Genomic DNA, 12,500 nt, shown 5'->3' on the forward strand with positions numbered 1-12,500 from the left:
TTCTCTTCTGTAGGATTCTTGACTAAGTGAATCCTTGGTTGGTATTTATGCATCGAGTTAAGAATGATCTGGAAATTGCAAGGAAAAAACAATTAAGTCCAGCACCGGTTTCCTGATATTACAAAGCAAGACAATGCACCAACGGGAGCCTGTAAGTATGAACATACATACATACTTAATTGACCGCTCCCCATAGGGGCTTTTCAGGGCCAATGAAACACAATCAACGAAACAATTGAACACAACAACTACAACTGTTAAGAATCCCAAATGGCCGGAGGCAAACCAGTTGGCTATTTACAAGTGCAGCTGGGAAGTTGAACCAGGGAATACCGGGAACAAATTCGGAGTGGTCAGAGCGGGTCTTGAACCCGGGATCTCCGAGTCTCAAGGCAAGCGCCCTAACCACTCGGCCACACTGAACCTCCTTATAATGCACTATATCCTTGAGTCAACCTTTGCGCGATCTTTCTATTTTTAGAACTTACCCTTAAGCAGGAGACTCACATTTACTTCAACTTACATCAATTTACATTAATTTGCACACATTGTTCGTGCTATTTTTGCCTTAGTCTCTTTATTCTGATTGGCCATTCTAAAAAGTGTGTGCAGAGCCGAAGACCTCCTGGCGTTCTAAAACAGTATTCTCTACTCTGCACCGAGAGGTTTTCTCCGGGTACTCCGGTTTCCCCTCTCTTCAAAAACCAAATTTGACTTGATTTGTGTTAATTGTTAATTTCAATTTACAGTGTCCCCAATTATAAGTGCTTCAGCGCTAGAACGACTGGACACTTGAATAAAGTTCCTTTCCTTTCCTTTCCTTTAAATACTCGCAAACGTTGCAACACTCATTGGGCTTGTATGGGAGAGGCAAGCTCCTACTCATGGGTTCCTAGCACCGCATGAGGCAATGTCTTTTTACGAGATTAAACACGGTTGATGGAAAGCGCAAAGGCTCATTGACTTTCTTAACCTCTGGGTAAATTTCATGTTTGATTACCCTTGTGACGTACTTCCCTGGGAGGTTGAGCCGAATGGGCTGTGGGGTCTCGAGTCCCTCGCTTTTTTTGCGCCGGGAAATAAAGAAAATGTAGGAAATGTATTTTTTTATTTTATGATAGACAAATCTGATGGAAAATACCGAAAATAGTATATGTACGCCTTTACTGTCCCCTATATTTGATGCCATTCGAATCGTTTTGATATGCGCGGATTTCCGGACGTTGTGCCCACAGTATCAAGGGCAGCGTTGTTGCGCATGGCATCTGATCCGTTCTACCATACAATGCGGTTAATTGTTGCCGTCGAAGAAACGGTGAACTGTTTTTTTTTTGTGCTGCTTTGATTGCTGTGTCGAATCTTATATTATTCGCTTTTAGTGGTATTCACAAGGGTCACGAACGTTTTGGTGACGTGTCAAGAGAAAGGCAATGTGCTTTTATGAGCTTATCGGAGAATAGTTTCTGTTAGATCTCCGTTCTTGTTTGGAAATGCAAGTGCTAGTTTGTCTTGGTAATAACTAGGTTAATATTTTCTGGGGTATCCCTCAGATCTCAAAACAGGGTCGTGCGTTCGGCGTTCCCTATCAAAGACCCGTCTCCAAGCCAACATTAGCTAACATTAGCAAATGAGATCGAGAAGAAAGTCATCATTTGGTTGGAAAAGTCAGGGAGGATGGGGTATTGGCAATAATGGTGCCGGCAACAATCAAAATACAGAAAAGCCATGATTTAAAAAAATGTAATCTGAAGTGCGGGTCGTAAACAATTTAAGCAATTGTCTCTTAAGGTGGGCAGACACACGCGCACCGGTGGCTCAGTTGGTTGAGCACCGGGCTGTCACGCGGGAGGTCGTGAGTTCAACTCCGGCCGGACCAACACTCAAATAACTGAGGAGAAAGTGCTGCCTTTGAAATTACATCTGCAACTGGTTAGACTCTCTAGTCTTCTCGGATAAGGACGATAAGCCGGAGGTCCCGTCTCACAACTCTTCAATGTCTATAATCCTGTGGGACGTAAAAGAACCCACACACTTGTCGCTAAGAGTAGGGCACGTAGTTCCCGGTGTTGTGGTCTGTCTTCTGTTGAGTATCATGGTTGGGAGGGTAAAAAAAGGGGGGCACAGTAATTGGCGCAAGCTGTTGTGGCGCTAGCTTGACTGGCAAAATCTGTAAATTAAATCAAATCAAATCAGACACGCACACGAGCGGTCATGTTGCAGCGGCACAAAACAAAAAAAAACTTGTGTAGTTCACACTGAGGCGACATGTAGCAGGGACAAAAATCACAACGTGTGCATACACATGAAAATGTTGCGGGTACATGTCCCAGGGATATGTTGCAGCGAAATGTCCCCTCGTTCAAAAACTTCATGGGACACGTCACGGGGACAAAATCACCCCAAAATTGGTATCAGCTCACACGAGGGGACATGTCACTTCAACATATCCCTGGGACATGTCGCTTCAACATATCCCTGGGACATGTACCTTCAACATATCCCTGGGAAATGTACCTGCAACATTTTCATGTGTGTGCACGTGCTGTGATTTTGTCCCTGCAACACGACTCTACTACTGCCCACCATTTTGTCGCTGCAATATGACCCCTCTTGTCTGCCCACCTTTAGAAACACCTGAAAATTTTAGGCAGCTTCGACGGCTTCCGCGTTTCTTCGTTGCTAAATACCAACTTCTTAACAGGTAATTTAATTCAAAATTTTAAAATACAAACGAGTCCAAAATTATGAATTCTTGAGATGCCGCAAAACAACGAACTTTTTAAAGCTAAAAAAAATATTTCAAAGCTCTTTAAAAATCTAATTTATTTTACTTTTCTCAGTACGGTAAAATGTACAGTATGGTCTTAAATGATGACCAGTAGCTCTTAAGACTTAGCTGTAATAAAAAACAACAAACATATCAGTTTTCGAAGAGTCGTTAAAAAGAGGTTTGGGGCACTCTACGAAAGGCAGGTCTAACGTCCTTCAAAGTTAGAAACAAGTGTTGAAGATGGGGTCAACGCCGTATTAACAGTTTCTTATTGAAATCTCCGAGACGAAAATAAAGTCCACTCTTTCACAGATCGGTCTTTAAAACGGTAGTGCTTTCTCTTCAGTCTTAACAATGTAACATTTGGCTGAAGGAAAACTGAAGAAATTGTAAGTGGAACCTGAACAGCAAAATGTTCTGTGGAAAATCTTCCTTGATTCAACTAAATTAGCTCAACTTCGCTTCGAACAACTAGGCCCATATGGTTTACAATATGAGCTTTAAAATTCAAAGATGTAAAAAATTTCCTTTCCGACCGTTCAAGTTTTGGGTGCAAAAGGTGCCATATTACCTCTTTATACAGTCAGTTATGTTGAAATGGTAATCGGCTTTGTTTGGTTTGTTTTAACTTCCTGGCGGAGCAAACCAGGCATTGGAGATTTTACTTCGGGAAAATCCTTGCTAATTTGAGGTCGTTCTACTACGACAGTTAAAACTCAGCAATACGTGTTTTGGTGCACGATTTCATCTGACGTGTAACCACAGTATTTGCAAGGAAAGTGTTGCTGTTTTTTTTTCTTCAAGGAAGTCGATTTGACGAAAATTTGTTTGCGGTTTTTCCAGATTGAAGTTGGCTGTTGCGAAAGAAATTTTTAACAGGTGCAATCCACATTTGTCCGGCTTTCAGGGTTAAAAATAAAGCGCCACCATCATTGCTAATAGCTTATCACAACCACTCCAAACAACGGATCGTGTTACTGTCAAAATGAGGTGACAAGCATGACACCCCCGCAACACGAAAAGACTGAAACAAGTTGTGAACAAGTCCGATGAAATATCGAGAATACTTTCAACATGGATGAAAGATGTCCTCTTCGAGAATCATTTCAGTTAGCATAATTTGTTCACAGATGATTTTTTGAAATCTATGATGGTTTTTTGTTACTTTGCACGTTCGCAGAGAAGTGGGAATTAATTTGTCAAATAGATGGAGTCATAGACGTTTCAGTGTTATGTAGACGACCACCTGCATAAGACTGACTTCGCCGCACTTTAATAGTTAAGAATAACGGAAATGATTTCGTGATCATTTTAAGTGCAACGAAAGTATATGCTTTTTTCGAACGCCAAGTTATCGGTTCTTAGCAAAGGATATTTAATTGCACAAATAGCCACGCTTGTTCGTTAATAAAAAAATAATTAGCACTAATGTAAACGCGCTTTGTAGTCTACAGAAACGATAAAGAAACGCTTCTTCGAAAAAAGCAACCGGAAAAGTTTAACCCCGGCGAACAGGAATTCTTGATAAGATAACCAACTGCACTAGAAAATAAGGAAGTCCGATATGGGTTGCAGATCGGTAAATATTACTGCATGTCTCGCACTTACATTTCCCCTCTTGTCATCCCGGTTGTTCGTTAACTTGACCTTTTCAAACGAGAGTACTTGTCTTAATAATTGCTGACCAGCAAAGGGCGAGTCGGGATGAACACATGTGACCCGAGGCGGCGCGACATCGCCTTCTCCCGCCACGAACCAAGCTGAGTCGGAATACGAGTATCGATGTCGTTTTGTATCTACTGGAACTATGTCCAAGAGGACGGCATAGTTAGCTTCAGGGTCAAGGCCGGCGAACGATACACGGAGAGTCGGGAACATGCGCCTGCAGAAAAAAAAAAAACAATAGAATTTCATTTAAAAAAATTGTAGGCTTCTATCTTGATCTCAGGTATTGACTGATTTTCTGCGGAGAATGAAACGATGTGGGAAGTCCATCCTGGCATTGCCTCAAATTTTCTTATCTATCCTTTTATCTCCATCCTCTCATAACGCCTGATCCCGAATCGTTTTACGTTTTGCTTGATATTTTTGATTCTACGGAACTGAGAAATTCACATTTCTGGCTTTCGGCTTTGAATTCAGTTTTCTCATTGTAAAGATAATAGTTTTCTCCCAGTTTAATGTTTTTTGAAAAGTCAATTGTGAAAAAGAAATTGAAATGAATTTTTGTCTCATCAGCTGTTTATCTTTGCAGCAGTAAAAAGCATTTGATAACAGATCGCTGCGTTTATCTGAGACTGGAAGGGGGACATCATTAACTTTGTCAGAAATCAGCCTCCGTGTCGCGCCTTATGGTATCACGTAACCTTTGCGTGTGCATTCCCCTCGTTGTTAGCAGAAGCATTATGTACTAAAATGTCGCAGTTTACAAGATTTCATTAAATTAGAGCTCTAAGCAAAACAGCACGCAACCTAAACTCCTCAACCAAGAGATGAAAAAGAGTATCTGAGATAGAGAAAGAAACAGGTTTTGGATCAAATTTTGAGATATATTCCAAAGTAGGAGGGCATAAGCCATAAGAAGGCTATTAAAACAGTTATGCAATATGCAAATAACAGGTGACTATGTGATTCTTCTTAATGTGTAGTTTGTTAGATCAGTTGTTTTTTGTATGAATAGTGACTGGAGCTATACATCCTAAGCGCACGCAAGTCTTCTAACAACTATTAATTTTTAACGCCTTCTGTTGTCTTCATAAAAAGGAAACGGCGTTGTTCTTATATTCTAAAGCGTGCTTTTTAAATCCTTTGAAAGGCTGATGTTTGTGCCCCATTTATTCTATCGTTTCTTGCTTTTAAATTCCTTGTAATGGTGTTTCATTTCTATAGCACAGTTATTACATATATATATTATATCTATATAATTTTTTTTTAAACCAGTTTTACAACCTTTTCGTGAGAACTTTACCACTTTAACTAGGCGCAAATGAAAGTCGCTTGATTTGTCTATAGATAATAGAAGTCACTAGTTAATGCCTCCAGAACAGTACAAATGCGCCACACCGTAGAATGCTTTCCGCTCTCCTATTAAACGTTGTTAGGGCTTTTTAAAGTCGCGCAAAATGTTAACAAAGGCCACGCCACGGTTGGGTTCCAAGTCTCTGGGATACTTCCAAAGATCAAATCAGCACCCATTTTCACTGTTTTAAAGAAAATTCACACAGCAAAGAGCTTTGAACATTGACTCATTTATGATGAGTTTTCAGTTTTTGCATTGATGTTGAAAGACACACCCTTGTTGGAAGCTTATCTAGATTTGCACCCAAAAAGAAAACCAATCGCGCCCGAAGACAAATTTTCACGCAAATTGCTTGATTTTTCTTAGAAGGATGGTATTTTTAAACAGTCGATGGCTCTATGATTGTATTCGAAAGCGAGCTTTCTTTAAAACCAGGGAAACGATATCTTTACCACTGAGTAGTGTTATTGATGAGGAACAAGATCGCAGTGCACACTTTGTTGCACTCCTTTGTAAAACCTCAACACAAAGTTGAAGATGTTTTGTAGAATGGGAACATAAGTCAGCCATGAATCTTTGATGCTCTTGATTTTCACTTCAACGGTTGTAGGCAAGCCATGAAAATATGCATTGAATTGAATCTTTCACAATTTAAAACCTTACCAGGATACTTAATTCGCCTTCATTTCATAACGAACGAACAGAAGTTGGAATAATCGCAAGATTATTACGATAGCCGACAATTTCTTCATCTATTTTCGTCGCGTTTCCTTTGTCGTAGCTTACAAAGCACCCCATGGAACTACTTCAAAACGGCCAATTGCTCCCGAAAGAAGTGAGACAAAGACCGTATTACATTACCGCCCATGAGGTGAGAGTGCCTCCCGGAATTCATCCTTTTTCACGCTGTCATCAAACGTCCATTGCACCCTCTTTCTTTTATAAGAACGTGTGATCTTGAAGCTGAGGCTTAACGTTCCTATTTTTTACGATTTTAGGCTAAAAACGTTCTTAAACACGTTCTTAAAGTTGCGTCTAAAAAACTTTCAAATGGGTCTGTTCTTCAAATAATTTCTACGTCCGTTTTACTGCTTACCTCAATTCCCGTGAAAGTTGAAATTTGATGATATAGTAGTAGTTCAAAGTGGTCTTAAATGGATGTTGTTAAGCCACAAAAATGGTTCCCAATTTGGATTTAAAAAGAGGAATTGTCTGCGATTATTATTATTTTAAACCGCAACATTTCCGACGTCAAAGGAGTTTTTTTAACCATAAATTTGAAAGGACACTTATTTAATTTGGAACGAGACAAAAAAGCTTCTGCGGCCCATTTAAATTTTCGCATATAGACCCGACTACAGGAGAGAAAACTCTCTTGATCTGCGATTTCGTTGGAGTGTTTGTTTTCTTGTAAACACCGAACGTCTAAAACAGTTCCAAAACGTCGTCTTTTACACAACCGTGACATTTCCGTTTCTTAGCGAGCTGCAGAGACTAGAATGCAATTTAGGTGATGAACAAAAGCTGCGATCTTTTAAGAAAAAATTGATGTTCACACACAATCAAGAAAGTTGTCGGATATCGTATTTAAAATGTGATAAATACATGAAATGAAAGCAAAAAAAAAAACGATATCGGTGTTGGACCGCGAAATGCAGCTATTCCGATTCAGTAGAATCAAAGAAGAACTGAGTATTGATATTTGAAAAAAGGGAAAATGCCTCTGTCACTCAATTCGTCAGCTTTCAAATTTCCCTACGGTGGTCAATCAGTTGATAAACCCATGTCTGTGTTTCAATTTCCCACCAACACAGCACTACGATTTCTTTAGAATCTAAAGCCATTTTTCTTTTTTGGAGTTGAGTTTTGTGCTTTTGTATTTTCTCATCTCACTGGTTGGCATTGAAAATAAGCAGTTTTGTGAAGTCGAGGCTTTCTATTCTTTGGGCAGTGAAGAAGTTCTTACCAGGCGATGTCTGCTTATTTTCACGAAGGCTTTACCAGACAAAAAAGTGCTGGATATTATATCGATTATCGGATAATGCCAAAGTGGCAAATTTTGGAAAATGTGCAAATTTGTATTCATTACAAAGTGTTGAATGCTTCAAACCTTGCAATCTTATCCTTTTAGAAGTTTTTCACACCTCCATCCTGTTTTTTTTCCCGTAACAATTAAAGCAAGTTGTAAATTAGTTTGAATGCGTCGGCGATTTTTCTCGAGCAACTTAACGATTGTGTTGTTTGCGTCTATTTTTGTTTCGAAAATGAACCCTCGTCACAAATGTGTTGATAGGATCTTTTGAAGAAAACGATAAGAACGTTATGTGTTTCTGAAGAACGGCGGCAACGTTTCAAAGGGGAAAGAAAAATATCCACAGTAACAAGTCTTTGTTTAAAACACGCTGTAGAGGAAGAGGCCATTTCACTGGCAGCCCAATCACTTTGTGTTATCAAGGATATCAATTGCACTCGAAGCCGGTCTAAAGAGGCCAAATGTCCTGATGACATGTTAGCCTAAACAAAAATTAAAACACACCAAAATAGCTCTCTTTTAAAATCCGTTGAAGAGATGAAACCACGAGCGATAAACACCGGATAATTCACCGTAATTCCCAGCTCTGAGGTAAATAACTTTTCTTATCTGATGATCGTGCAATAACTAAATTGCCGACTGACCTTCCTGTCTTGGTGATTATCATTTCTGTACCCAAACGGTAGAAGCAGTTCCACAGCTCTTTGCCTTCAAGGAAAACCTGCGGTTTCATATTTTTAAATTTTTTTCTGGGTACAGGAGACTCAATGTGTGACTCTTCCCGAGCTGAATCTTTCAACGCCGCTTTATCATCGCTTACATTGTCAAAGTCCTCTATACCAAGCGAAATGAGAGCAGAATATTAGCTATTATTGAAAAATGTCTCTTGCTTACTGTCATGGGATAGAGATATATACTTACCGTTGTTTACCAGAGAGGCAATAGAAAATGCCTTTGCTCTATGCGATAAATTTGCCGTTTTACGATGTGCATGAGTCATTTCCGTGCAATCTGCAGTGAACTGTCCCGAGCGCCGTTCGCGACAACCGTTTGAAGCGCGCATCAGCTTATACCAGTGAGCACTGGGGCAATAAATGAATTTTACGCACGGTAAACAATCAATTAAAACCTTTTAACACCGCGCCACGTCGTCGCCGCCGCTGAGCAGCCAACTGTCTGATTGGTTCCACGTGACCAGGATGTTGTTCAAATAATGTCAGGTGCCCATCATAACATACTAATGGGATGATTATTGGAAAGTTTGCTATTCACGTTCGACCGTAAGGATCTTCAACTGACCCTCAAGCGCGACATAGTTCACTGATCCCCACAGCACCATTTCCCTCTCTCCCCAACCTTCCTCTGCTCCATGACTGATTGAAGATGGCGTTCAAAGAATGTCTGCTAGCGTCTCCTATGCCTGCCTGTTCGTCAGGCCCCAGACTTCAGTTGCAACGTAAGCGATCGATCTTGGAGAAACCTATGGGTTAATATCAATCAACTTTCCTTTGCGTAACTGCAGAATACCCAGCCACTATTTTTGAGATCAGGTGTTAAATTGATCTGTCTCACTGAGACCATTTGCAGAAATAACACCGTTTGAATAAAATTTGAAGGTAATACATATTTCAAAAGAAAGAAATAATACCCTGGAATTTCGCAAACTCACAGAAAGGGAATTTCCAAATGACTTCCGCAAGAAATGCACTCAATAAGACATCGTGAAAAACATCTGAACATTCCTTCAATATGTCACTTTTTCGAAGGTATAAAAATGAAATCTCATGATCACCAACTGAAACATCGCAAGATCGCGAGATCGTCGATGAAAAGGATTCTTTGTTTTTGACTCGATGATGGTGATACTTTTTTTTTACTCAGCGATGGTATTTATCTGGTAATTGAAAACTGTTCAAGTTTACGGAAAGCTATGTTCGAAACATGTTCCGTTAATTCAAAAGTGTGGTTGTATTTTTAAAATATTAGTAACACTTGTGCTATCCAGACCATTACGGAAAGCTACATTGGAACCCCGAGACATTTCGTAAAAACAAATTTCATTCAACACTTTTCTGCCTTGCATTGCTGTTAATTTTCCTGTGTGATTCATATCCTGAACCTTGGGTTCCTGGTAGTTCAGGTCACAACTTAAGTTTTGGCCCGATGATGTGACATGTTCGTCATTATCGTTCATCTTGCGTAATGAATTGTCGAGAGAATTTCTTTTTGGTTGCTTGCATTAGCAAGTTTGCTGGGATTCGACCATACCACACTCTTCTTCGCTTTTGACATGAGATGTAAATTTTCTTTCCTGAACATAATCTCCACATAAGGTTTACGTAACACCTCCGCAAAACAACAAGATTGACGGGAAACAAAAAGAGAAAAAAAAAACAATGTTCCTGCACGCCCTGAACACTCCACAGGTGCGTTTCACCTTCAGGTACATTTATTGGGTGTAAATGATCACAATTTCGCCCTTTTAAGAGGAAAGTCAATGCACTAACAGGAATCGATTAGGTATTTATCGTTTTTCCAAACGTGCAAGTTGATACCAGTTTACGGTTCTTGACACTGCGGGTTTTTCGTTTTAAAGAATTATAACGCAAATTTGCCGTTATAAAGTTATAATAACGTGATCTTTTAAAAGCCTCATTCGGGCTTCCTCATATTTGCATGGCGCCATGCTCACTCAGCCTGACCTCGGAAAAGGTTGCATAATATTCAATTGCTGTCAGAATGCGGCGTTAAAACTCCTCCTCTTGAATGGGGCAGTGCATGCAAAGATTGAGATGATTTACAAGTGCGGGCTTTTTGTGAATCACAAGTTAACTTTTTGATCACGGATTTCCGGCGCCAGTAGATCTTACATGAGTCATCTTCCTGATGTAACTATTGTAATATATTAACACTTCTGTTGATAAGACGATTAGCTGAAAGTAAAATATTTGTCATCTTTCTGAACAGCCTGGAGAAGGAAATGAATAAAAAAAAAATAGCCTCGAAATATTGCTGCCTTAAAGACCAAAGAATTAATTCACCTAGGTTTGATTAAAAAAAAGGCAAAATCTAGGTTACTATGGAATTGAACAATTTAATCTCACACAGTGTGTGAATCATCAAGTTCTACGGCTGGTAGTGAATGAGACACCGTCAACACGAACACAATCGTGGCCGGGTACTCAGCAGTTACTCCGTACCGTCGTTGCACCGACTTACATGTACTTAATTACCTTTACAATACTTGATCTAACTTGTGTACATTTTTTATCGTCGCTAAAGCGCCCATAAACTTAAAGGCTTCGAACATTATGACAAGCTTTCCTTTGTTCTCTATTACCAGTTGAACAAAAGAACTAAAATAGGTGTTAATTGATCTTAATTCAGTGAGATTTTATCCACATTCTGGCTGACAAACTCCTCTTGGTCTTGAATGCAATAACGTGAAACAACCCCGCCGTTATATTTCCAAGTGTTGGCGAAATCGAACATTTTGACACTGGTATTTCGTATAATTGATGTGTTAAGACCGTGTTATCGATCGTGCTATCGAAAAAAAGAGCCGCGAGTGGAACGATTACCAACCGCAAAGGTGGTTCTGACCTTCTACCTGGGTGTTTTAAAGCCAATGGCCTTTAGCATAGACTCGCATAAACTCAATTTTAAATTCAAGTTTACTCAGTGTTTTCTGGACATCCTGAGGTGTTCCTTTGACCCATTCGTGTTCAAATCTGTGTCTTCACCTCGTTGTACTCTTTACAAATTATTCTTCTTAAAACAAGCTCGCAGATTTATCAACAAAAATGATTTCCTGTTGTTTTTTCAAGCTGTGCTTTTAAAACCGACGACAGCATGTTTTAAGATAGATGATATGTGATTTAATGAGGCTGCATTAGCAGCAACAAGCCCTGTTCTCTCGCCTCGACGAGTAGCGTTTTTCCCACGCCCAAAAGAAAACAAATCGGAATGATAATATTTTTGATGCTTACCGACTTAAGTAAAAGGATTTTGTTTTTTTTACCTGCAACACAAACGCGGATTATTAACACTTAAATGCCACCTTGGGACGATTACTGCAACTCGTGCCCCAAATTTCTGGACGATGGCGTCACTCATGCATGACTCAACTTCTTCGCTTCAGCTGTCAAATATTTCCCTGCAAAAGAACGCAACTTCCTATTAAACTTGGCTTTCCTAAAACACACCAAGTGAACGTTGTTGGGATTTTTTTTGCGAGCAGCGATGGCAGACCCAATCGAGACCTCAATTTTTCCCCAATCGTTCCTATAATACCTCCCCCCCCCGGGGGGGGGGGGGAATTCCTATTAATGAATTAATGGGGATGTGTCGCTGGATGGGGTCGCATTTTGCACGAATGGGGTTGCATGCGACTGAGTGACTAGAATGGGGTCGCAAATTGTCGGGATTTTGGGGGTAAGAAAATTTTGGCTAGATTCGCGGAAAAAAAGAAAGTTGTTACAGAAAGAACTGTAGCCCTGTTGATTTAGTATTTACTAGTCGCATTACATTCCGTTTCGAAATTACAATTAAAAGGAATTATGTAAGGTTTATGAATAAACAAAGTGACCAAGTTGGGGTCGCTAAAATTACATTTACCCAAAAGTGACTAAGATGGGGTCTTCAATTGGCCATGAAATAGACTATAAAGGGGTAGGCGT

The 12,500-nt window shown here is 39.8% G+C and overlaps 1 protein-coding gene across 1 annotated transcript in view; it reads right to left on the minus strand.

Moving 5' to 3' along the window:
- Positions 1-8,934, minus strand: part of LOC138015979 (T-box protein 12-like) — a 15,919-nt gene extending 6,985 nt beyond the window's left edge. Inside the window, exons 1-4 of the mRNA XM_068863131.1 lie at positions 8,743-8,934; positions 8,466-8,655; positions 4,379-4,652; positions 1-68 (exon numbers count right to left, since the gene is read on the minus strand). The exon at positions 1-68 is cut by the window's left edge and continues 85 nt beyond it. Of these exons, the coding sequence (XP_068719232.1) occupies positions 1-68; positions 4,379-4,652; positions 8,466-8,655; positions 8,743-8,884 (674 nt within the window). The 5' untranslated portion in view covers positions 8,885-8,934. The remainder of the gene's footprint in view (positions 69-4,378; positions 4,653-8,465; positions 8,656-8,742) is intronic.
- Positions 8,935-12,500: the final 3,566 nt, after the last annotated feature.

This window comes from Montipora capricornis, chromosome 9 (assembly GCF_036669925.1).
Source record: "Montipora capricornis isolate CH-2021 chromosome 9, ASM3666992v2, whole genome shotgun sequence".
NCBI lineage: Eukaryota > Metazoa > Cnidaria > Anthozoa > Scleractinia > Acroporidae > Montipora > Montipora capricornis.